Source organism: Centroberyx affinis, unplaced genomic scaffold (assembly GCF_046629955.1).
Source record: "Centroberyx affinis isolate AG114_WGS23_722 - 3 ecotype Tasmania unplaced genomic scaffold, CSIRO-AGI_Caff_v1 ptg003287l_1, whole genome shotgun sequence".
In the NCBI taxonomy this organism is placed as follows: Eukaryota; Metazoa; Chordata; class Actinopteri; order Beryciformes; family Berycidae; genus Centroberyx; species Centroberyx affinis.
In genome coordinates, this window is record NW_027281301.1 from 51,138 (window position 1) to 78,669 (window position 27,532).

General features: G+C 44.5%; 1 protein-coding gene across 3 annotated transcripts; it reads right to left on the bottom strand.

Moving 5' to 3' along the window:
- Window positions 1-870: 870 nt before the first annotated feature.
- On the bottom strand, window positions 871-27,532 carry LOC139660415 (zinc finger protein 646). Of its 3 annotated transcripts, none has more exons than XM_071538557.1 (4): window positions 27,397-27,532; window positions 9,054-11,831; window positions 6,381-7,496; window positions 871-5,097 (listed from the first exon to the last, which is right to left on the bottom strand). In XM_071538557.1, exons 2-4 carry the CDS (start codon window positions 11,624-11,626, stop codon window positions 4,209-4,211), a joined length of 4,578 nt encoding a protein of 1,525 aa, XP_071394658.1. In that variant the 5' UTR covers window positions 11,627-11,831; window positions 27,397-27,532; the 3' UTR covers window positions 871-4,208. The 3 variants fall into 3 exon arrangements, with proteins under 3 accessions (XP_071394658.1, XP_071394660.1, XP_071394659.1); XM_071538559.1 differs by lacking the exon at window positions 871-5,097 and adding an exon at window positions 6,202-6,295 and having other exon boundaries at window positions 6,446-7,496; XM_071538558.1 differs by lacking the exon at window positions 871-5,097 and adding an exon at window positions 6,210-6,295.

A 27,532-nucleotide genomic window follows, 5' to 3' on the forward strand; every position in this document is an offset into this window, starting at 1 on the left:
TAAAACCCCAAAATCAGTGATTCTGTGATCTGTTGCTCTGGTAGAGGAGACTGGAGAATTGTGTTTTTTTTCTCTCTCAATTAGAGCTGCAACGATTAATCGATTAGTTGTCAACTATTAAATTAATCGCCAACTATTTTGATAATCGATTAAATCGGTTTGAGTAATTTTTAGAAGAAAAATAAGTCAAAATTCTCTGATTCCAGCTTCTTAAATGTGAATATTTTCTGGTTTCTTTCCTCCTCTATGACAGTAAACTGAATATCTTTGGGTTGTGGACAAAACAAGACATTTGAGGACGTCATCTTGGGCTTTGGGAAACACTGATCCACATTTTTCACCATTTTCTGACATTTTATAGACCAAACAACTAATCGATTAATCGAGAAAATAATCGACAATGAAAATAATCGTTAGTTGCAGCCCTACTCTCCATTCACTGCCATTGTCTGGAGGAACAGTCTGGAAATCACTTCTAGCACATAAAGGAACGCCGACAAAGCAGATTCTCACAATATATAAAAAAAAAAACTAGTTTCTCACTTTTTTATTTTACCTATTTACAATTATTGGTAAACAGATTATTTTCTGTGTCGTCCGACCGGATTTCAGTGTTCCACTTGTTCAAACTGAAAGGTTTAATAAACATAAAGAAAGAGATTCACTTCAAAACAATTCAGCAGCAGGACTAGTTTTTTATATTTGTCAGAATCTGCTTTGTCATCGTTCCTTTATGTGCTAGAAGTGATTTTCAGACTGTTCCTCCAGACAATGGCAGTGAATGGAGAGAGAAAAAAAAACACAATTCTCCAGTCTGCTCTACCAGAGCAACAGATCACAGAATCACTGATTTGGGGGTTTTATCATGGAGGAAGAGACACAAACCAAGATACTGCCAGAGTTACACAGAGATTTAAGTGTTAGAAAGAAGTCCAGCTAGTCTAATGTGTGGTGTGTGTGTGTGTGTCTGCCTCCCTGGTTTTATCAAGTCTTGCTTGGCCTTGCTTGTCCCGCCCCCCACAGTCAGAGCGGCTGTCAATCATCGGGCCGAGTCTCTACTCTGCAGTACGTGTGAGCTGATGAAGCAGAATGGATTGACAACACTGATCTCCACTCTTTTTTTTTTTTTCCAGCTATTTATTTTCAGTACTCAGCAGTAAGGGTTATAGTATATGGACAAGTTTTTTGTTAAGAAATGAATTATCAAAACATAGTTTATAAAAGTGTATAGTAAGCATTACATATATATGCATGGAAACAAAACAAAAAAAAAAAGTTAGAACTTAAAACGAAGGGGTTATACTTGTTCAAAACCAATCTTTTTTTTTTCTTCTTCTTCTTCTCTCTAAAACTACTTGAAATGCAGGCGGGGAAATGTCCACTCAGAAAAAAAAAACATAAAAATTGGTGGAGAGGGAAAAAAAAAAAAAAAAAAAAACGCAAAAAAAAAAAAAGATTGAGAGAATGTACAGTTATTTCTGTGTTCTAGATCAAGATCACATCGACTCCTACAGCACTTGACGGTCACTCCACGGCTTGACTTTACTAGCACCAGTGCTCCTGAAAACGTGACAAACTGTGTTTAACACACTGAGGCTTCCAAATAGTCCTAACGCAATTAAATAAAAAGAAAAAAGAAAACACCAATAAATACAAGAGGTTACCGTAAAAGTGTAACATAAAAATAAAAAGGTTCAAATGATGAGGACTGAATGCACTCCAATAAAAAAAAAAAAAAAAAAAAAAAGTAATCACCAAGTCGTCCCTTTCGAGTGTGAGTTTGATTTCGTGGACCAGGAAAAAGTTCAGTCAAACTTGGTGAAGAGAAAAAGTGGGGAAGAGGAGGAGGAGGAGGAGGAGGAAGGGAGGGGGGGGGTTGTTTGAGAGAGAAAGACTGTCACAACATCACTTTGTAAAAGGCAAGAAAAAACATTTTTCATCATGTAATAATAAGTTCCTTAATCGTCGTACGTACTGCAATCAAAACACACATTAGAAGAACAGGTGCCTGGGTCGTTTCTTTTTTTCCCGAACCGATACAAGGGGGACGAACCCAGAGTTAAAACAGGGAGGAGGAGGAGGAGGAGGAGGAGGAGGATATAGTCTCGTCCAACAAGCGAGTGTTCTTTACGGGAGTCCATCTTGGCTGGCTCCGTGTCAGGAAGAGAAAAAGGAGGATTATGGGTAGGGGGAGTGGTGGGGGTGGGGGGTGGGGGGTCGGGGGTGTCAGGTGGGTGTTTTACATCAACACAGCTCTAAACTCACACATCCTAAAGACTAGCGCCGTCCATTACAAGTGTTAATAATCAATAATAATAATATAAATAAATGCATTACTACAATGATCTGTCTTTTTTTTCCTTCTTATAAAAGAGGTACTGTAGATAATACAGTCAGAAGTACGATTACAATACAGGATAAAACAAAACAAAAAAATATGCCGGCACAGGCCTAACAATATACATGTTCTTTACTCGTTTTTTCTTGTTTTTCATTTTTGATACGTTTTTTTTCTCCTTTTTTTTGCGTCACCACAACCTATGGCCTGTACACGTTTAGCTGGTTTGGGTGTGCGGCGGCGTACAGTACAAGTCGGACCCAGAAGGAAGTTTTGAGAGAGATCAGGACGGGACCGGGGAGGGGGGGGGGGGGGCGGGGCGGGACGGGACGGGGCAAAGCAGGGGGGGTGGGGGAAGAATTCTACAAGTGTGATGTCAATGAGGCAGCCAATCAGAGAGAGTCAGGAAGTGGTCTGTTGGGGGGACCTACAAGATTTTGAAGCTCATCTTCGTGCTGCAAGAGACACACACACACACATACACACAAACACACACACACACACACACACAAAGTTAAAAACAGAAGCTAAGAGACCCAAGGTGTCCCAACCCTCAGCTCAGTCCTAGAGTCGTCGCCGTCTCTCGTCAAACCGGTTACGTATAAAAAAGGAAAAATAAAAACGGATTCCTCCGTCAGTTTACACACAGACGGCGCTCCCTGGCTACGTATTGCTCACACTTCAAACAACTTTTTGAAACTGACTCAGTCAGAATATAAATGGTTTAAAAACACTGTGACAAAGGCCGCGAGAAGAGACTTCGTCAAAAAAGAAAAGAAAAAGAAAAGTAACCCTTATAATCATCAACATCATCACATATGGGATGGGGTGGAGCGATGTGTGGAGAAAACAGAGAAAGCAACTTCAACATTGGACCAATCAGCTCCTTGGGTTGAAATGGACAAGATGGCTTGTTACTCGAGTATGAAACAGACATTGTTGGTCCAGGCTTTCACCTCCAGACCTGTAGACTTCCCACCCTTTCCGTCTGGCCCTTACAGTTACAGCAGCGTTTTGCCGGCTTCGCCCCGAGCCGCTCGGCCTGTCAGTCAGTCCGTCACTGAAGTCGCTACAACAGGACTTAAGAGTCTTTTTTTACCTGGGCTGGTTTTTACAGTCTGGTTTCTTAGCCTGCAGGTTTGGGCCCGATAACGGGTCAGAGCCAGGCCAACTTCACATAGGTCCTCATGTGATAAAACCTGGGCCCTTTCAATTTCTCTTTCTCTTTCTCATCATCCCAGGCTGAGAAAGGTCTAAGGACCTTGGCTTTACGGGGCAACATGCAGTAGGGAGTAAGGCAGGTGTAGCAATGATCAGTCCATGTAGTTTTGGTAAAAAACTACATCATGTCTGTCTACAGTCCATGTCTGCCTGTCCGTCTGCCTGTCAGTCAGTCCGTCAGACACATGTGGGACTACCAGAGAATCACAGTTCTAGAAAGCAGGGCCCTGCAGGAACGTCCAATAAGAAAGGCCACTGCATCACCACAGGCCAGATAAAGCAAGATGGCGGAGATGTGTATGAATGGGAGTGTGTGCATGTCCTCCATTTTGAGTCCTCTCTCCCACCTGTGTATGTGCGGCGTCCATTTTGTGTTCTCCCTCCTGCGTTGCATGTATGAATGCGTGTGTGTGTGTGTGTGAGAGTGTGTGTGTGTGGCATGCAGGGCCTGGACTGTCTGTCTAAGCCATGCAACCTGTCCTTCAGACACACCTATTCTCTTACAGCACAGCCACACATGGAAAATGAGGAGGAACAAGAGGAGGGTGAGCAGGAGGAAGAACAACTTTTTTGGCACCTCCAGAAACCTTGGCATTTGACTGGCTCCCCCTACCCATAACTTGCCCAACCCCCTCCCTCATCCCTTAGCCTATATGAAGGGGCCGCCGGGCATACCCAGGAAGTTGGGCGCGCCCATGGCCATGGAAGGGGGCGCCGTTGAGCTGCTCCAGTGCACCTTCATGTGGTGCCTCAGGTTGGACTTGGAGGAGAAGCGCTTGTCACACTGCTGGCAGGAGAAGGGCTTCTCCTTGGTGTGGATGCGGCGGTGACAGATGAGCTGGGTGGAGACGCGGAACGACTTGCCGCAGTCGGGGCACTGGTAGCGTTTGGGCTCGGTGTGGATGCGCCGGTGGTTCTTGAGGGACATCAGGTTGGGGAACTCCTTCTGGCAGGAGTTGCAGAAGTAGGTCCCCGTCTTGTGGCTGTTCTTGTGGTTCAGCAGGGAGCTGGCGTGGCGGTAGGACCGGCCACACTGGTCGCAAACGTGGGACTTGATGACCCCGACGTTGCCCCCGCGGCTGCGGGCTTTGGCCATGCCGTGGGGGTCGAGTCCTTGCGCTTGCATCAGGGTGAGGTCCAGGCCCGACCCCCAGCCCAGGTCCTGGGAGCCCCCCGGCCGGGGCTGCTGGGCTCTGGGCTGGCGAGGCTGGGGCGTCTGGCCGTGGGTTATCTCCATGTGAAGCCTAAAGCTGGCCTGGGTGGGGAAAGCACGCTGGCAGGACCGGCAGGTCAGCTCCCGCTGCTTCTGGTGGACGCGGCGGTGGTTGTACAGCTGGGAGGAGACGCGGAAGGCCTTGCCGCAGTCGTGGCAGCGGTGGCGCCGCGTCTCGGAGTGGATACGGCGGTGGTTCTTCAGGGCGAGCAGGTTGGAGTAGGTCTTGAGGCACACGGCGCAGTGGTAGATGCCGACGGTGTGGGTGTTCTTGTGGTTAAGGAGGGAGCTGGCATGGCGGTAGGAGCGGCCGCACTGATCACATCTGTGCAGAGACAAAAAAAACAAAAAAAAACAAAAAACAAGAGAAGAACAGGGAGAGGAGGGAGGGGGAGAAAGGGATGTAGGGAGGGATAGAAAAGAAGGAAAGAAAAAGGGAGATTAGCAACTGAACATGGTTGTTTCTTTTCACTGTTCTAGCCAGGTTAATCTCAATTACTGGTTACCACTTTTTCTTTTAAAATAAATATTGAGATATATTTTAAGCTAGATCTAGCACATACAGGTATATGATCTGAAATCCGGCTTTAAGCTTTTTAAGAAGACTATAAAGTGGTGTACCATTTAAAGCTATGATTTCTATACAGGTCATAGGGGACATGATTGGTGGGTGGGGAAGGGACATGGGAGAAGCTATGGACAAACAACTGGGATTCATGTAGGGAATTAGGAGGCATCTGCTGCTCCCTGCACTGCACAAATGGGCACAAGCTTCAAATAGCTTCTTTCACATCTGAAAACACATTTAAGATGGAACAATTTCAAAACAGCTTCTTTCACAGCCTTCTTTTTGGTGCTTACTAAATTTTGAATGTGGTAATGAAAAATCCATCAAACAGACCCAAAGGACATCTACCTCATCACACTGTAGTGGAAACATCTGACGTAGGTGCCTGTGGCTATTGCATAAAAGTAAAGAATCATTTAGCTATGAGGAATATTATAATAACCCCTAGACATGTGCAGTGCAGCTAGCTCCAAATACTTCCTATTCATCCCTGTGATTTAGGCTTACTTTTACCATCACATCAAAATGCAAGAGCCCCATCACATGACTTGGGCCCAATACAGATTCTAGTCTAGTAACTGGCCAGTATACTAATACTACCTACATAAGACAATCAAACACAAACAAATAAAACACTACAATCAAATTCATAACAAGTGCAAGGAACACACAACATTATTACTTTTACTTTATATGCTACACACAAAATACTACTTAAAATTGGTGTCAAATCTTAAATTTTGCTAAGAAAACAAAACAGAAAAAATACATCTAAATATGAAATGTCTGGTTGTAGGTAGCCTAGGAAAAACTAAAGTGTGTGATATATGCTAACTGAAAGCAAACGGGGTTGACTTATCTGGTCTCTCCACTAATTCAATTTGTCCAAACTTCAGAAAAATCCGAATTCCGGCACGCGTATGGTCCCAAGGAAGCCGGATTGGAGATCATATACCTGTAATAGACATGTAGAGACCTAAATTGATCTTCACTATTTTTTTTCAACTTCGAAGAATCACAAACAACTGACGAGAACTCACGTGTACCGACACTCTTCGCCCTCTCCTGCGGGTGCAGCGGCCTTCCTCCTGCCTTCCATGCCTACCTGGTTGTCCCCGCAGCGGTGCCTGGCCAGACCGGACCTCCCCTGGAAACTCTTCCCACAGCTGGGGCAACCGAAGGGGGTGGCGCCCTCCTCATGGACCTTCTGGTGGTTGCGGAGGAACCTGGCCAGACGGAAGGCTTTCCCACACGTGTGGCAGATGTGCTTCTTCCGCTGCGTGTGGATGCGCATGTGGTTGCGCAGCGCCATGTAGTTGGTGTAGGGCTTGTCACAGAAGTTGCATCGGAAGTCCCCCGTCTTGTGGGTGTGCTTGTGGTTCAGCAGGGAGCTGGCGTGCTTGTAGGCGCAGCTGCACAGGTCACAGGCGTAGGGCCTCTCATCCGAATCCAGGTCCACAGGTCCGCGGCTCTCCATGCTGAGGGTGGAGCTGTTGACGGAGGCGGCGGACGAGGAAGGGAGGTGCTGGGCCGGGCAATCGTGGGCTGCTAGCTCATCAGCCGTGGCAAAGCCTTCACAGCAGCCATCACACTCAAAATCCATCTGGGCCCCGGGACCCTGTGGGCCTTTGCACAGGCCAGCTGTAGTGTGGGTAGCTAGCTGCTTCTGAGTGCGGAAGCCCTTGCCGCACTCCTGGCAGTTGTGCTTCTTCTGGGCGAAGTGGAGACGTAGGTGGTTTTTCATGGCCAGCCGGTTGGGGTAGGTGGAGTTGCAAACATTGCAGTGGTACTCCCCGATCTTGTGAAGGTTCTTGTGGTTGGCCAGGCTTCCCGCATGGCGGTACGTCTTTCCACATTCATCACAGGCAAAAGGCCGGCGCCCCCCCTCAGACGGGTCAAACTTCTGGGGCCTAGAAGTTCCGGCTGAGGAATAGGGTTTCTTGAAGGCCTGATGGCTGTATTTAACGCCCATTCCCTGGCTCTTGGAAGATTCTCCTCTCATACTCTGCATTTGGGACGGCCCAGGCTGCTGGAAGCGGGAACCGTTGGGGCCGGTGCGAACGAGGCCTTTGGCCCGGTGCTCCTCGTGGAGACGTAGGTGGTTGATCAGCTGCTTTTGGATCTTGAAGGCCTTGCCACACTCTTCACATTTGTGCCTGCAGCAGGGGTGAGCAGAAATGAAGAGAAGACTAAAGAACTGCCTTAAATATACGGAATTATTAAGGTCCATCTGCCTTCAGGGCAGTGGCAACACTGAACATATGACCTTTGGTGGGGTCCAAAAGTCATATGCATTGGGCCCAGTGGGAATCAAATCCCTAATAAGCTTGCCAGTGTTGGTACCATGCTCTACCCATCAAGTTACACATATAATGGAATCCTGAGCCCTGGCAGTGTTAATGCCATGCTACTGAGTTATGCAGCCATATATTGAGCAAAGATTTCCAGATAGCTTAAATGATAGATAGGTTTCAATAAGGTTTTAGGGTATACCTGCAGGGCATACCGGTACCAGAATTTTGGAACAATACTATACAAGCACTTTGCAAAATTTGACACTTTCTGAATGCCATCCATTGGAAAATAAAGACTGTGCCTTTAAGGGTTCAAGGGAACGGTGATGCCTAGTGGTGCAGACGTGCGAGAGCTAGCTGCATAACTCAGTATCCTTATAGAGAAAGAGAGAAAAGGCTGGACACTACTTGTCCCCCAACTCAGGTTCATCAAAGTGAACCTGAAAATATGACTGAGCCCTTCTAAACGTTTGAGCCACCAAGCAAGGTAACACATCTCACATAGCAAAGCATCTGTCCGACAACCATGCCGATCTCTACAAGGAATTCAAAGCCCAAAGGTTGTAATAAAAGATAGATACATGACAAGAGTAGATTAAGATATTTTTAAGGTTTCACAAGTGCAGTGCTATTGTTACAAAGTGCTCACACTGGTTAAAGCATGACCTTGTGATTCTGTAAAATTCTAGGTCAAAATGAGGTGTATTTGTGCTCACAGTTTAAAGCTGCACTAGTGACAGAAATTTCAAAATGTCAAAATAAGAATGTGATATATATTTAGTAGTGAATATGAGAATTTATTCATGCTTCATAGGTACCAAAAAAATAATAAAATAGCAGATAGCAGATAAAGAGCAAATAGCAGGTATCACAAATGAACACTAAAGACTTATATAATGCATGCAGCTTTGCAATATGTTTCAAGCTTGTAAGCTCTTTCTCAGGCAGGCTGAGGAAGAGGCAGGTTGTCTGAGGAAGAGCTTACAAACTTGTAACATGTTGCATAGTTGCAGATTTTAATTTGTATTTGTGTGTCACATATTTTGTTAATAAATATTTTTGAAAAGATATGTTAAGTTTATGTTTCATTTTATAAGAAATTCTCAGTTATCAGTTATTTACCATGGTATCGATATGGTAACAATATTGAGTTACCAAAGCTGGTATCAGTATCAAAGTCAAAATTTTGGTATCGAAACAACTCTAGACCTCAATTTCACACAGAAACCTAAAATACGTCATGCCTAAAATTTGTGTAAAATAAATTTTTGTAGCACATCAGTGTTCTAGACTAGAATAATGGCAGTCAAGATCTCATCAGTTAAACATTTTAAAACAATTTATGTTAATTATTAACTATAACTATAATTAACTAACTAAGCATGTCTTCTGTCCAAAAGGCCAGAATTAGGGACCTACCTCTTCAAGTCAAAGTGGGTCCTTTGGTGATTCTTGAGAGCCAGCAGATTGTAGTAGCGTTTCTGGCACACCAGGCAGCGGAAAACACCGGTCTTATGGGATTTCTTGTGGTTGAGGAGGGAGCAGGGGTGTCTGTACCCTCGCCCACATTGGTCGCACTTGTGGGGCCTGTCACTTTGGTCACCCATCGGCCTTCGCCCATCGCCCCCGACATCGCGGCTTCCCCCGGCAACCCCACCACTGACACCATCTCCTCCAGACATCCCTTTGGCTCCGTTCAGGCCCTGCTTGCTCAGCGTGCTGGCCCTATTCTTACCAGGGCACAGGTGAGTGATCAGGTGGTGGCGGTCGGCAAAGAACATGCCACAATCAACGCAAATGTGGTTGCGCCCATCCATCTTGTCGTTGCCATTGGCCGAGCTGCCTCCAATGCCCTGGGACTGCCCGTCCGGCCTCTGAGGACCATGGACTAACTGGTGATTCAGCAGGTCCTGCTTCCTGGAGAAGCTCTGGCCGCAGGTGGAGCAGATCATCCTCCAGTCCTGCTCCAGGCTAGAAGGTCCTGGCCCTGTCGGGTTGTTGGCATGACTACGCAAGTGGCTCCTAAGGGCCCTGAGACTGGCATAGTGGTTGCCGCACACTGAGCACTGGTACACCTCTCCATCATCATCTTCATCCTTGTCATTGTGCCCCATTCTCTTGCCTCCACTCTGAGAGTATTGCCGCTGGCTGCTGCCTTCCTTCAGGGTGCTGGAGCCTCCGGAGGGCAGCGAGGTTCCACCGGGGCTGTGGTAATTCATGTTCCCCATGAAGCCGTTTGACATGTTGCTCTGCTGTTGCTGCTGCTGCTGTTGGCCTCGCCGGGGGCACATGTGTGACTTAATGCCAGATATGTCGCCATACATCTCACCGCAGTCGGCACACATGTGTCTGTCAGCCTGGCGGTGCGCCGAGTTGCTCTGGGACAGCGAGCTGCCATCAAAGCGGTCATGGAACTCCAGAGAGTCCAGTCCACTGCTGTGGCCACCATCTGGCACAAAGTGGGCAGCATCACCCAGGTTGCCTGGCAATGAGATAGGAGTGGTGGCACCGCTGCCCTCCTGGACGTAGCTCTGCTGGGAGTCCAGAGTCAGTGGCTCTGTAGATAGCCAGTCGTTGCTGTCGTTATTAATGGGCTGGTTGGAGGGTCGCCCCTTGTGGCTGCGCAGGTGGCTGTGCAGCGCTGCCAGGTGAGGGTACTGCTTACAGCAGATGGTGCACTGGTAGTGGCCCGTCTGATGGGAGCGCTTGTGGTTGACCAGGCTCCCTGCATGGCGGTAGCTTTTGCCACACTCTCCGCACTTAAAGCGGCGCTCTCCGTCGTCAGGGGAGTTGGCCTGGGGCACCCGACCTCCGGAGGGAGACGACACCGAGCCCTGGGATCCAGAACTCAGCCCGTCCGAGTTGAGGATGGAGCTATCCTGACCGTGGGAGCCAGGGTGAGGATCATGAGTCAAATAGTGGACCTTCAAGCTGTCTAGATCTGGGTGGCCTGCGCCACAGTAAGCACAAGTATAGATGGGATTGTTAACTGGAGGGCCCATTATAGGGTCGTACGGTCCTCTTTTGTCACTGGGCAAGGGTGGCAGAGGCAAGGGGTCCCCCAAGGCGGGGGTGTACGCCGGGGAGCGAACTGCACTCAGATTGTGAGGCATGATGCCTGGGAAGCTGCGGGACAGTCCAAGGGAGGACGAGGCTGCGTTATGCATCAGGATGTGCTCCTGGAAGTCAGCCTTGTTCGGCAGTGCTACTTGGCACAGGTGGCAGAAGCAGGAGGCTGCGTCGTCACTCTGGGACGACTGGTTGCCGCTGCCGCGCTCCGAGTCGTGGAGGCTGCTGCTACTGCTGCTCACCATGGACGCCCCAGGGGTCTTGAACTTGGAGTGGGTCCGCTCGTGGCCGTTGAGGGCAGCCAGGTTGCTGAACTGTTTAAAACACACAGAGCACTTGAAAGTTCCTTGCTGGTGACACTTCTTGTGGTTCACCAGACTACCGTGGTGCCGGTAGGTTCTGTCGCACTGATCGCACTTGAATGGCCTGTCCCAGGCGTCGTCGGATCCGGGGGAGCCTTTCTTTCCGTGGTCGTCTGTCTCGTGGCTCTGCAGGACACTATGGCCCATGCCACTATTATTCAAATGGGAGCGCCCAAAGCTGTCCGAGAGGTCCTGGGCTAGGCTGTAGTCCCTCTCGTCGTGGCCTCCGTCTTCAACTACCTCCTCACTCTCTTCTTCTGTCTGTGCGCTACTGGGGGATAACGTATGGATGCGCAGGTGGTTTTTCAAGGCCACCGCGTTGGGCAGAGTACGGGTACAAACAGGACACTGGAAAGAACCCACTTCGTGAGATTTTTTATGATTAGCTAAACTTCCTGCGTGCTTGTAGATTCGGCCACACTGTTCACACTCAAAACGTCCGGACTCTTCTTGCTGGTAATGTGCTTTCATATGTTCTAGAAGACTAGGAGTACTCGGGCAAACCATATCACACTCTTTACAGGGGAAACCCTTGGCACGGCTCATATCATGCATTGCCATAGTACTGTAATTCGAATTGGTTGGGAGAAATCACAGTTCACAACAAAGCAATGAACAGTGATGTTAAGGGGGGGGGGGGCTTAGCTCTTCAGCAGTGGGTGGTGGCAGCCATTTTCTCCCAAGAGCCGTGGGTGCAGGTTCAGCCAATCAGGGCCCACCCTGGCAGGAGGCGGGCCTGAGGGTCACACCAGCCAATGAGGTAACACTGTGGAGACACAAGAAGGAAAAAAAGGTGGGTTACACTAGAGTATTCAATGGAAAAATAGCAGTGGTATATTTTGACTCATGAAAACATAATTTACTGTGTTTGCAGTAAATAGGGGGAAAATGCATTAAAATTTACAAGAACAATGAGATTTTCATTCCTTTTCAAATTGTGGCTCTCTCAGTTTGGAGCAGCACCTTTCATTTTGACCTTAAATGACAAAATCAGGAGGGCACTGGCTCCATTCACACACTGACAGCACTAGGAGTTTCCACAGTGAGAGCAGTAGCCATGCAGCTTGCGGAGGCACACCTTTGTTGATAGTGTAAAGAGAGGAGAAGCAAAGAGGACGAGCCACGCTCCAAATCCCCCACAGCCTTCAGAAAACCACTGCAGTACCAACAGGCCTCGTGTGTTACCACCCTTCCCCCCTGGATGGTCAATAACAAACAGTAGCTTGGTATGGTAGTGTTACTAGCTTCCACAGTAATGTTAATTACACTATTATAGCAAAGTAATTTACATGATTTTAAATGTTTAAATTTCATTTAAAAGGGTAAAAACTTGACAGGTAGGCTGATATTTTCTATCCTGTGTAACCAGATTCTATGTTAGTGACCAAAGTGACATGTAGGGTATTCTGTATAAGCCATTACCTATTTTTGCTATTTGCTGTAACGTCAACAGTCATAAAGGTTTAGAAAAATAAACTAATTTGAGGAGGATTTCAGAAGCCCAGAAATGAAAAGAATCACTGCTGGTTCTATTGGTTAATAATTGTAACAAATAAGATTTAAAAAAAAAAAAGGTTACTGGCCATTTGAATGGTTGAGTCACATTTTGGGGCATGCTGGATACTAACAAATCAAATAAAAAAATACTGCTGATTCTGAATACTTTAATCATCCACATTTCTAGGGCTATGCAAATTTTGCTGGTTCTTTGAACAGTTAAACTTTTTTCAAAACATCCCTCAAAACGCACCTGTTCAAAATTTGCTTTTAATGTCCGACTTTCTTTCCACCTCCTGCCTCATGTTTCTATTTGTTCCCTTTTGTTTTCTTATTGACCGCTGCTGCCACTGTTCGGCTGCTACAGTTTGTGCCATGTATTTTATTTTGCCTTGCTCTATTGACTTGTTTGTTTTGTTTGTTTTTATATGCATAATTGTTTTATAGTTTTTTTTTTATACATATGCTATGTATTTGTACGCTGATTTCATGCAAATGCTATTTCACGTGCGCTACACAAAGAAACTATATTATTAAATCCCATTTCAGGCTATACTGGGCACTCACCAATTAAAAAATAAATAAATCAAAATAAATACATACATAAAAAAAAAGCCAACTGTCTTGAATCAGCCCATTTCTCTGGCTCAACCGGCCTTCATCTCAGTTTTCTCTGCGCCGAGCCGCCGGCTGCCGGTGGCTCCTATCATGGTGGCCTAATATTGACACACCGGTGTTTGTTCCTGACGTCACGTGACACTGTGGCACCTCTGCAGAAAGCTGGGGGAGGACGGCTTCACCTGCCAACCCAGTTTGGGTTACACACAATAGGCTAACACAGTTGTTTCTTCAAATTTAACGAGGACAGTGGGGCGGCGGGCAGGTGAACTGTTGATTTCCCAAACCTCACATTCCCCATAAAAAACACCAGAGCTTTGCATTTATTTCACCTGCAAAAACTGAAATTTTCCCCCCTAATTTCCATGCTTTAACATTTTTATATGTGTAGCAATTAATAAGCAAGGAGTTTTTCAAATTCAGTATCAGGAGAAGTGGACTGGTAACTTTGGCCTTCATTATAATTTTATTAACAAATCTTTATTAATAAAAGGGGGTGTCATTTATAATTTGTATGAACCGGTATTACCCTCCATGCACTGGGCTACACACTATAAGCTCATCCACAAGACACTTTATTCAGATTTTAACAGAGGAAAATGGTGGGCAGGTAAATGTTCACGTCATTTCCCAAAAAAATGTGTTAATCGGGGAATAGGAGATACATTTAATATCAGAGTAGGCATCAGGATATTACCAAAAAAAGTGGGATATTTAAGCTGGAAAACTGTCTTTATTGGAATAATTCGCGTTTTCAGGTTTAAAGGGGATGGCGGGTTTTGATAACCTGACCCCACCCCCCCACTAAACATTTCAACTAAAATATAAGTGTAAATCTCAGTTAACAGGGGGTGTAATTAATCATTTGTGTAAAGCAGGAGAAGGATGCAGATTAAGCGGGGGAAGATGACTTCACCCCGATTAGATTACACACATTAGCCTGATCCTAAACCAGCGGGGGATCTGTTTAAATTCAGCATGGGGGGAGGGGGGGGGGGCTGAGACTGTTTTGTTTCTTCACATTTCCCTTAAAATCTGTTGTTTACAAAAAGACATGCATTTACCAATTTGGGTTCCCAGCGGGGGGAACGGCATCACCCTGTTATTCAGATAAAACAAGGGGGATGACGAGGGGAAAGTGAATTTGCCTTTCTTCACTATTTACAACTCATCTGATGTAACTCGACACCGTCCTCCTCGCTCATTTCACTCCTCATATCAAAGAGGTATCGAGTACCGGAGCCTGAACTTCATCAATTTGCACTGTGAACCCAATATGGTGTTTTGTATCAGCAGTGGTTTTGTGTATCTCAACAGGTAGAGCAAGGCGCCAACACTGCTCCGTTTACATTTATTCATAGGGTTAGGCTGCAACTAACAATTATTTTCATTTTCGATTAATCTGTTGATTATTTTCTCCATTAATTGATTAGTTGTTTGGTCTATAAAATGTCAGAAAATGGTGGAAAAAAGCCCAAGATGACGTCCTCAAATGTCTTGTTTTGTCCACAACCCAAAGATATTCAGTTTACTGTCATAGAGGAGTAAAGAAACCAGAAAATATTCACATTTAAGAAGCTGGAATCAGACAATTTTGACTTATTTTCCTTAAACAATTACTCAAACCGATTAATCGATTATCAAAATAGTTCGCGATTAACTTAATAGTTGACAACTAATCGATTAATCGTTGCAGCTCTAATTCATATTTCCATTTTTAGGCATTTAGCTGAGACTCTCTAATCCAGAGCGACCTGCAGTGAGTAAGCAGGGAGGAGGAGGAGGAGGAGGAGGGGGGTGGTTCAGTGCCTTGCTCAAAGACACATGGACAGGACGCCTGGCTGTTGTGGGGATTGAACCCCAGACCGTCTCTGTAAACCACTGGATCACCCAGCTGCCCCGGCTGAGGAGCTCGACTCCCACCGAGGCCACACAGTCTAAGGATGGACACAACTCACTGTACTGTCAGGTGTGTTGAATAAAAGCGTCCACCAAGTCATTTTATATGTTGAATCATATTGTTATCTGTAGACATTGTTTTGCCAATATTAAGTAGTTCTGTGCTGATGTGCAGAGGGCCTGAAACCTGGAGAAGGGCAATATCACTAAATATCATAATAGGTTTCCTAATTTGACTTTGCTTCTCCCCCAAAACACAAATTACACTATGAAAAGTATCTCTATATCAAGCATAAAAAAACCTCTGTAACAACTAATGACTTTGCTTTACTTTGCCTTAGTGACAGCTCTAAAAATGTTGTGTACAAGTGAGAAATATATGCGTAGAACAATGAAAACGCAGGATTAACATCCACTGTGTTGCTGAAGCAATGTGCCATTTCTATTTTCACTGGTGAGGAAACAATACAATAAAACACTGTTGACAACATTACTGTAAAAACTGATCTTCCGAACTGATTTTGGGAAACAGAAAAATACGCAGGCTAAATCAGGGCTGCAACTGATTATTTTTCATATATTTTTATTTTCATTATCGTTTAATCTGTTCACTATAAAATAGGGCTGGGCGATAATTCAATATTATTGTTTATCGTCTTTCAGTGGAACCATATCATGATGATATGAAGATATTTTGATATCGCGACACACATTTCTGCTGTCTGAATTGATGATGACAAGCAAATTTTACTTAAAAGCTGACATCACACCTAACATCACCATTCGGTTCACTGAGATGAACATTAATTTGATTATTTAATGTGATTTTGCATACATGAACCATATCATGATATATATTGATAGAGAAAAATCCTTATGATTATCATGATATTGATTTCAACCATATTGCCCAGCCCTACTATAAAATGCTCAAAAAAAAGACAAACGGCCATCGTTAGTTATCAGAGACCAAAGTGATTCTTCAAATTTCTTACTTAGTCTGACCAGCAAACAAAAAACCCCCAAAGCATTCATTTTATGACATGAAACAGAGAAAAGCAGCAAATCTCAGCATTTGTGAAGCTGGAACCAGCAAACGTTTGGTATGTTTACTTGATAAATGATTAAGACAATTAGCCTAATCAATTATCCAAATTATAAACTATTAATTTTGAGTCAATCGACTAATTGATTAATCGACTACTTGTTTCAGCACTAATGTAAATAAATACAACAATAAACAAATAAGTAAATAACATCTATGTGACCTCAGGATAACACAAGCAAGTGTTACCTGAAAGCACTTGGCCTATTTCCACTGAGGTCCAGACAAAACAACATGAAGTTGGCAAACAGCACAAAGCACAATAAGAGATCAGAGGATAAACATGACAGCAGCTAATTCTTCTCCTCAGTTTGTTCTGAAGTAAATTCCCCCTTCCTGTTTCAACATGGCTTTGGCAGAGCAGCATGTATTAAAACCTCTAAGTGAAGCCCCGTCCCCTGAGGAGACGCACCCTGACCCGCCGTCTGCACCTTTCACCCGGCTAAATATAACGCTTCCACCTGAGGCTCTTATTAACGCCATATTAATGCCACTAAGAATACAATTTACCACCAGTTTCACCGCAAAAAATAAACCCTGAAAGGTAAAAGCAGTGCAGCTGCCAGAATACAGCACTGCATGACCAGGCTGATTCCTCATAGGGCTGGGCGATATGGACACAATCAAATATCACAATATTTTTGACCAAATACCTCGATATTGATATTGCGACAATATTGTAGGAAATAATCATCAGTAATGTGGATATAATGACTAAGTGGGTAAAGGCAAATAATAGAACAGCTAGAACAGTCTGCTAAGTTCAGAAAATGACATCACAACCAGGAAAGGACAACACTTATGCCATATCACGATATCCAAAATCTAAGACGATATCTAGTCTCATATCACGATATCGATATAATATCGATGTATTTCCCAGCCCTAATTCCTCAACAAGAAAACAACATTTCAAAAGACATCTACTACTGTATTTAAGACTTCAGGTCAGAATTATCTACATTTAACCCCATTTCAGGACTTGAATGTAAATAATTAAATTTAACACGGTGAATCACTACATTAAAAGCGCTGCCTCTATAGCCATATATCTTTATTTTTGTCTAGATTTATGACCATTTTCCATGAATGAAGAGCTCAGCTGAACTATCTACAGTGTGCTCATCTTTAACGGTCTATATATTTGTACACATTCAAGCCTTGAATGTAGATAATTCAATTTGAGACATGACATCATATTTAAAGAGTCTCAGTAGGCCTTTCTATGTCTATATTTAAAACCATAAATTCAAATACTGAGGCGTTAAATCGTATTGAAACCCGTCTATACAGACCTACACTACATCTATGTCTTTATCTGTACTTAACACATTTTAAGGCTTTTAAAGTAAATTCAATGCAAGCCACATTTCAGACCAATCATATAAGTCTTATATCTTATATTTCTCCATACTGTAGATGTTTTATGGACCTTGGACCCCGCGCACATAACTGCCAGTAATCAGATTAAGAGTTACTTAGGGGCTGGAGGTGATTTTAACGAGTCGGATGCTGGTTATAATTTTAAGAAGCTAATCTGTAATCTGTAACGGATTACACTTGGCACATAATCTTCCGGGCCACGTGCACGTACGGGCGCTCACGCACGTGCACACAACATGAAAGTTAAAAAAGACAGCCAGTCGAGCTGCAGGCAGCGTTCCGGACTACCAAAGACCGGAATCAGCAAAACCCCACCCCCTAAACACACACACACAAAATGGCCCCGAGGGTTGGTACCCCCGTCCCCAATTGTAAACCAGCAGACCTAAAAGCCCCAACCCCCCAACCAAAACACACACACACACACACACACACACAGGGTAAGCATCCCAACTGGAAGCCAGCAGTGCTGCATATCTATAGCACACCCAACCCCACCTCCTAACACACACACACACACACACACACACACAAAATGGCTCTGAGCGTAGGTACCCTCGCCTCCAATTAGAAGCCAGCAGTGTGCTACAGCAGCTGGCCCAAAATCCCCAACCCAGCCCCCAACACACACACACACACACACACACACACGAGTATCCACTTGTTCCCATCCCAGTTATAAACCAGTGGTGCAGTACAGCTGCATGCCGGGCCGGTAGCACCCCAAACCACACACACACACACACACACACACTCTATGGCTTGGTACCCTTGTGGTACCCACTACAGACCCGCCTGGTCCCCCTGTATCTCCCACCCAGAGTTGCCACACTCACTTGGACTTCAAATTCAAAAGACTTTTCACTGACTTTCAAGGTCTTGTGAAATTCAGGACATGTTTGAGGGATAAGACAAGTCTGGTTCCAGACTCCTGAATCCCGTCCCGCCCACTTTTCAGATTCAGAGAGTCTGGTGTTTCCCTCGTCAACGGCTTGTTCTCGCCTGGACAAACAATTCAGCCAATCAGCGCCTTTGTGGGCGGGACTAAAGTTTGTGCAACGGTTCTGAAAATAACGTCAGAGCAGCCGGATACATCAGTCACTAGTGATTGGTTTGGGGGAAAAGCAACACCCCCCCCCCCCCCCCCACACACACACACTCACAGAAAACAGCTAATGAGGAGGAAATCTGCGGCTGAATAATGGAGTGGGAACATGGGGAGTGGGAGAATAAGACATGACACTGGTCAGAGTTAGACATCATAGATGTTTTAAATCAAGAAATCCTGGTGAAATCATCATTTTAAAACAAATGCAAATCTCCATTAAAGGATGTACAGTGTTGATGCTAAGACATACTGAACATTTGGCTATCTTGTAATAAAAAAAACAAGTAATTTCAAGCCCATCCAGTCATTTTCAAACACTTTTAAAAATGGGATTGTTTTATTTTTTCCTCTAATTCACACACTTTCAAGGATTCTCAAGGCCTGTGGGAACCCAGCCCACCTGACACTGGCTGCTCCTCTAGCCTGGCCTAGCCTGGCCTGGCCCGGCCTGGCCCGGCTCTGTTCTCCAGGCCCAGCAGGCCATCTGGACTACCCGGCAGTCTCATCAAGTCAATCAAGAAGGGGAGAGCAGGGCAGCGCACCGCCAGATGGACCCCGGCATCACCGGAAACAGAGAGAAATTATAGCCGCTAGCGGCAATGGCGGGTTCATGCCAGTGGATCAGCCAGAGATGAGACCTGGAACTCTGTGTAAGATCACTGTCTGTTTTGTCAGATCAGGCTGTTGAGCTGTCAGGTTCTGAAACTGAAGAATGTGACAGCAAGTAACAAAGTGTCAATATCCAACTTCATATTGCCTTTACTGTGTTTAGCTGAACACTCAAAGTGCTGCTGTTGGGCAAAATCTGGTCGGATATGCATGGAAATTGGTGTGCATGATCCAGATAAGGGTTCGAACATGATTACGGAGTTTCATAGCGACTGGTGAAATTCTGTTTAAGTTATAAGCCAAAATGTCATAGGCCACGCCCACTTTGACTAATGACGACCAAACTTCAGATTGTGACTAGGACATGGTCCTAGAGCATGTGTAACGAATTTCATGCAATTTCAATTTTCGAATGGCTTTGCACACATGTTCATTTCTTATATGGGAACATGTTGTCCAAGTTTCATGATGATTGGATCGTCCATTACAAAGTTATCACAATTTAGCTTATAGGCCACGCCTCCTTCACAACTTGAACAGCTGATATCTTCAAAACGAAAGTAGATATCAACAGACTATAAACAAAATGTATAGAGCTTGGTCCATAGATGTTACTGACCGATTTGGGTGGTAATTGGTCAAATGGTGTAGGAGAAGAGGAAAAAATTCGAAACATCTAAATGTACCATCTCACTGGAAATTGAGGCCAAAAGAAAAATAATAATAATAAAGTACCCATACAAAAACAACAGGGTTTCAGTCCCTTCGGGGCATGAACCCCTAAAAAGAAAAAAAAAAAAAAGAAAATACCGACAGCATTTCCTCCTCCAGCTGCTGTTTACACTGCTGAGGCCCAAATGAATTCACTGGCTAACGGAGGAGAGGAGGAGAAAAGGAGAAAAGGAGGAGGAGGAGAGAAAATGGGGGAGACAGAGACAAAGAAAGATAGAAAATAGGGGAGGAAGAGAGGGAGACCGAGGGAGAAAGGGAGAGCTAGAGGGAGGTAGGGTGAAAATAAAGACAGGAAGGGAGAAAGAGAAAATGGGGGAGGTAGAGAGGGATGTGGAAGCAGAGTAAAGAGAAAAGGAAGAAAGAGAGAGAAAAAAAGAGAGAGAGAGAGAGGAGGGGAGACAAAATGGGGGAAGGTCAAAGAGAGAGAGAGAGCCAGGGAGATGCAAGGAGAGAGAGAGAGAAAATGGCAGGGATGGGAGAGAGAAAACGACGAAGAGGGAGTGAAAGGGAGAGCGGGAGGTAGAGAGAGGTAGATAGAGAGAGAGAGAGAGAAAGAGAGAGAGAAAGGAGGGGAGGAGGGGCGGTGGGTGGTAGGCTGCCCAGGTTGAGAGCGAGTGAAGGGAAGGGGGAAAAAAAAAAAGGAAGGAGGGAAAAAAAAAAAAGAGTCCGCGCTCAAAGGAAAGCAGTCGGAAAAAAAAAAGGTGTGGAAGAGAGGTTTTGATTGGCGGGAGGGGAAAATGGTGGGGCTGAGGGGGGGTGGGGGGTGGGGGAGGGGGGGCTTCTAGATGCAGGGAGGCCTAGGAACACACACACACACACACACACACACACACACACACACACACAGCTGACAGACCCTGATGAGCTGTGGCCTGGCAGGTAGGAAGGCAGCAGGGAAAATAGAGGCAGCACAGGCAGGCTCACATTCATTCTGTAGGGACAAAACACTGGATTTCTATAGAGACAAAACAGCAGAAACACACAGAATAAAAAGGGGAAATTAGGCCTGTCGTTGATTAAATAAATTCTACGTTAACCGATCACACTAATCAAACACTTAACCTGCAAACTAGCTTCTCCCACTTCATTGTGCTCCTGCAAACACAATCAAACGTAAACTGGAAATCTTCTGGGATGTTAGTCAAAGAGGACCAATGCATATACTGCTGATATATATATAGTATTGATAGTACCAGAGATGTTGTTGTATTTTCCATTGAATGCAGCTCATACAATGCGTTTCAAAATACAAACCGAATAGAATCTAAAGCAGAAATTCTTTAAAAACGACTAACTGATTAAAAAAAAAAAAGAACTCACTGAATTTAGCAGAGGCCGGTCGATGGGAAACACATACAATAAAGAGACACAAACATACATACAATAAAGACGTGAGACACGAAGAGACACCGTTTGCGCTCAAATCAATTGCACACCTTGGGGAGTTAAAAGACACCCGGCTCTGTTTCTATGATGCTGAACTATCTGGGGGAAACAACGCAGTGTTATCGCTGTGAACTTAATTAAAAACTACAACGGTCTAAGTGGTTTTCTCACCAGGAAAATATATTATATATAAACCTTACGATGCACCATTTCTGCACCATCTGGCCAGACGCCTTCATCCAAAACCCATTACAGCATCATGAGTGTGTACACTTTCTAGCATGGTGGCCCCATTAGTTAGTTAGTGCCTTGCTTTACCCATTGAGTTACACAGCAGAAACCCAAATGTAAGGGTGGGGGATATGGACAAAATTATGATCACCAATATCCTAAGACATTATTTAGATTCTGATGTATAATGGTATTTTCTAACATACACAAAATCACATTAAAGCTACAGGCTGGAGACGAATGATTTCGGTTGCCAACCAACTATTTAAAAAGATAACGTAAGCAGTAATGATGTCAGAGTCGACATCTACTGATCCTCCAATTACAACGAAGACACAGCGCTCAGAAAAGACACGTGACCGTGCATGAGGGTCCCCGGACCGGATCAATACTGGCTCAGCATTCATCAAACGGAGAACGCTAACAACTCAAAAGGGTTTTCCAGTGGCGAAGAGCTCGCTACAGTCTTGCTACAACAGTAAGTGTACTTCTGATGTCATTACCACGCTAGTTAGCGTCAGCATGCCGGTTAGCTTCTGCTAAAAACAAAATGCTTCCAGTCTGAGGCAGATGTTTCTGTAATTCCTCTGCACAGCTGCAAGGTGAACTCCAGCACAAATCATGGATTGAAGCTTTAAATGATCAAACTGATGTTCCTTACATTGAACTGTATGGTAACAAAGTAATAAAACTGTAATTTTCCCCAATTTGTTGCAGAATTTGCCTTTTATCCTTAATTTAGACAGCAGAACTGTGCATCACAATAACTCAATATTGTTATTTTATCATGACATATTCTACTAAAAGACAATAAACAACAATATTGATTACTGCCCATCCCTACCCTAAGCCTGGGATATGAAATCTAAATAAATTCTCCTTGTGTCTCTTCCCAAAAGCCTCATGTTTGTTCCTGTTTGTTGTGCAGTTGCGAGTCTTCAATCCGGTCGTCAACATCGGGCCTCAAGCCGCATTTAAACACAAGTGTAAATAGACCCGAGAAGGATTGGGGAAAAAAGATTTTCCTAAACAAACTGGTAGAAAAAAAAAAAATCAGATTCCAGTCCTTTTTGGGTGTGTGTGCAGCTGTGTTTGATGTGCCTTGGAGCCGTCACGTCTATCTGCACTGGGATTTTAATGCTATTTACATGTGAGATCCACAAACACTAGTCATACATTAACAGGGTAATAAGGCGGCCTTTCTCCAGGCTTCAATGACTTGACAGGATTTGAAGATTTTGCTTGATAATATGACCACAAATATTCATTCTTCATCACCACAAATAATCACAATATGTGGAACTACAGTTGGTCTACATTGACACAAAAACGTGTACAATTACACGACCAAATTATTTTAAAAAACAGTCCAAAATCCAAAAACTTTAAGACTTGCAAACTGCCATATTCATTTTCCATATTGTACAAGACTTTCCAGGATTTCATAGCAAATCTGGGCTAAAAAAGGCAGCAGCAACAGAACACAAAACGCATGTGAGAAAAGCAGTTTAACGCTGATCTCCATTGGAAATGAAGGGCAATTAGGAAAAAACTACTGAAGAAACACAAACACCATCGTCACAGAATGAGAGTAAAACAACATACTTTTTTATATCTGGGGTGAAAAAATCTAGTTTATCATCTGGAAAGCACTTGGCTCCGCGGTGAAAAGTGCTCCTCAAATTATTATTAGACTGCTGCAGTTGTGCAGCACAGTTAACAGTGGTATTTTCATTACCAGTCCCAAAATAGCAAAACACAAAAAAAAAAAAAAAACAGAAACTGCTTGAAAATGAAAAATACTCAGCCTAGCAGCTATTTCCTAAATAAGCAAGTAGCGGAAACGGCTTGAGTAAAACACACAGCGGTGACGAGGTGAAATGACGTGACTGACTGACAGAGCGCCTTCGTGCACAGAGCCAGTAACTCTGTTTAAACCGATCGGGGCTCGGCTAACTGATCGCACAAACTGCATTCAAACAGAACCAGCAGCCCACAGTAAAGTCTAACGAGTGTGTGAACAGCCTACAGACAAGCAGACTCCCTGGTTAAAGCAAAGTTTGAAGCACACACACACACTACAGTGGAGTGTAGTAGATTCAGACCAAAACCCCCTGGCTAAAGCCCTTGTTAAGCTACAGCGGAGTTTTACACATGCAGACTAACTAAACCTCAAACACACTCCGACTAAAACACTCTAAAGGCTCCGGTTGAGCAGAAAGACTAGCTGCTGCAGGACTGCCCCCCCCCCCCCCTCCCCACCCCCCCACCCCCTCCACCCAAAGAGGAACCACATCCAGGCTAAACTCCCGCCTGCAGGGGATCGCCCCGTGCCCTTACACCCTTACAAGGACACACTTTCAAGGAAAACGTGCCGAGGGAGCAGCCGCCAGGCGCTGGAAACACAAAACGCCAGCAGGGTTTGAGTCATAAACTGGAACTCTGGAAACTCCGGCTGTCTGCAAAGCCCCCGGTGGCTCTTATTTTGAAACGTGCTAGACAAATATAAAGTTTATCATAATCGGCAGAAGCACTAGAATACACAGTAGTAGTAGTAGTAGTAGTGTACCGAGCAAAACTACCTAACGGTTCCTGAATGGATTCCCCCGTAGGAACATCTGCCATTTTGGTGGCTGCTGTTATCCAAAGCACCTTACAGCAGAGATTCTCAACCTTTTTCATATCAAGGACCATAATTTTGCACACATTAGAGCCACATAGAGCTGCAACGATTAATCGATTAGTTGTCAACTATTACATTAATCGCCAATTATTTTGATAATCGATTTGAGTAATTTTTTAAGAAAAATAAGTCACAATTCTCTGATTCCAGCTTCTTAAATGTGAATATTTTCTGGTTTCTTTCCTCCTCTATGACAGTAAACTGAATATCTTTGGGTTGTGGAAAAAACAAGACATTTGAGGACGTCATCTTGGGCTTTGGGAAACACTGATCCACATTTTTCACCATTTTCTGACATTTTATAGACCAAACAACTAATCGATTAATCGCGAAAATAATCGACAGATTAATCGACAATGAAAATAATCGTTAGTTGGAGCCCTAGAGCCACGGACCCCCATTTGATGAGATTTTGTCTCTCAGACCCAAATCTGAGAATATTTTTATAGTCAGATATGATTTTGTCCAGAATCCCATGACTATCTGTATTGTAGGCAGAGAGATAACAGAGAAACTATGATCAAAACAGTCATTCTTCTACATTCTCTAACTGTGTTAACTTCTTGAAAATAATCGTTAGTTGCAGCCTTAGAGCCACAGACCCCCATTTAATAAGAGTTTGTCTTTCGAACCCAAATCTGAGAATATATTAGTATTTTTAGATATGATTTTGTCCAGAATTCCATGACTATCTGCATTGTAGATAGAGAGATAACAGTGATACTATGATCAAAATAGTAATTCTTCTACATTCTCTAATTACAGCTTCTTAGCTTCTTGTAAATGAAATAATGGTGAAGTTTAACAATTCATCAGTTTGCGCCCTCAAGGACCCCTGGTGGTCCTCGGACCCCACGTTGAGAACCACTGCCTTACGGGTAACAAACATTTTTAGCAAGCGTGACGCCCGAGGGAACCGAACCCCTAACCCACTGAGCAGCACAGCACAGGGAATCGAACCCCCAACCCTGCCAGTGCCAGTGCCTTGCTTCAGCCAACAAGTACTACTTAGGGGATTCAGCTGATGCTTATATCCAGAAACAAAATCAAGAGAAGTGCTGTAGAGTGACAGAGAAGAGCGTGTATTCACATCCCAAACTTCAGCCAGGTGTTTGATACATGGCGAGGCAAAGGGAAAAAAAAAGGTTGCAGCTCCCTTTATGGTTTATTCAGCAACAATTTAATCATAAATGGTCTTTGTGGAGCCCGCTAACTGCCTCTTCATCAGCGCAGCCAGTCTTGAAATGGAGAGGCAGTGTCAGAGCGGCACTATCAGCTAGATAAACATTAAACTGAACCGCGTCTCTCTGGGACATAAAGGCCACACATGCAAAGAGGTGCTGATAAATCAAGGGGAGGAAAATCCCACCTGGGCCTGAGTCTCCCTGGAATCAAATGCTGTGAGCTGAAATTCACACTTGACTGGAGAAACATCACAATTCATAAATGCTGCACACAGGGAAGTTAACACTGCATAATTATTCCGGCATTACTATTTTTTTCTGTTTGTGAAAATTGTGCAAAAGGGAATGTAATCTGTACTGAATATTGTGTATGTAAACAAAGGGGGTCAGTTAGAATAAACTCACATTAACCAAATTGACCAAGTGGGCAGACAAGATCCTTAATAATAATGTAGTTCGCATTATAAATCAAGCATTTCATTCACAAACAGATTTGAATCAGGCTTCTGCCAACAACCAATCAAAATGCTTTCACTTTTTTTTTTTTCCCTTCCAACTTTTTTTTCCTTCTGTGAGCTTGGAGCCAAGATAATGTAAACAAACCAATTCGTCCAAAGAAGACGTTCCTGTCTAAAAAAAAAAAAAAAAAAATAGCGGCACGGTTATAATTACAATCGACGCATATTTCATAAATCAGGCTGTTTATGCAACTTGTGCGGGTAAAAATCTTCTTAGGCAACCGGGATTCAGAGAAATTCCCCCTCCATGCACAAATAACCCGACCCCCGTCTCTGTTTACACATGCGTTGTTTTGATTTGAGACAACCGAGAGATTCCCCCGGCTTCAACAATTCAACGAGCAATTCATACCGTGCATAAAAACTCTTTATCAACAAAAAAAACCTCGCCGTGTTTTTTTTTTTTAAAGGGTAAAAGCAGGTTTGATGAACGCCGACGCGATCCAAGCACGGCTCCTGACCTTGGCTCGTCTTTTCTCCGCCGGGTTCAGCCCCAGCATGAATTTATCGGGACAAAAGCGGGGCATCTTTACCGCCGAGACGGCCGACATTTCCTTCGGCCGACTCCCCAATTCGGGCAACGTCAAGGCCGGGAGGAGGGGGGGGGGACCGAGACCAAGAGTCCGGCCGGGAGACAATTTAACCCCCAAAGCCCACAGTTTCAGCAATGCATTCCCGACATGACGCTGCTTACAGTACAGCGACAACACCTACAGACCTCAACCCACTTTCACCGAGACCCCATTTCCATCGGAAAATGGCTTTCGAGCAGCAAGCCATTTTCCCCATGCTAACTGGCTAGCTGAACCGTTAGCCTCGCTCTTTTAGCCCTGCAAACACAGCCTGCTAACTGGCTCCCCCGGCCAGCTGTGGGGGATAGGCACCATTCAGTTGATTCAAAAACAGTTCAAATTGATAGTGTAGATATCCCTGACGTTACCGGCCCCCTTTCACAATAATGCATTATGTGAATATCAGGTGAAATCGGCGAGCTTGCAGGCTATGCGGCCGAGCTAACGTTAGCATTAGCGGCTAGGCAGCTAGCAACCCCCCACGATGATAGAAAGAGAGGAAAACGGAAGTCCCAAAAGCAATATTACAGCAAAATAATAAGCAAAAACAACAAACAACCAAACCATGTATTTGCACAAAACTTGGATAGACCGAGCTTTAGTTTTATGGGGAATATATTAGGATTGGCAAAAATGAAAATTGTCGCCTCTGCATGGCGAATAACCACAGCACGCAAAGGTTAGCATACTAGCTAGCCCTAGCAACCCCAGGCTAGCCCGGACCTACACAAAGATCTCGACAAATACACTACGGCCCCATTGATGGAAAACCTCGTTTTTTAAGACGTTTTACGCCTCCAACTTACCCCTCAATTGGCCTCTGCGCCCGCACGGTGAACGATGCACGGTGTGGAAATGCAGAATTTGCAAGTTCACGGATTAGGCATGGTTATTTTTTTCTCCAATTCAACAACCGACTTTTGGTTCTTGGCTCTTTTTTTT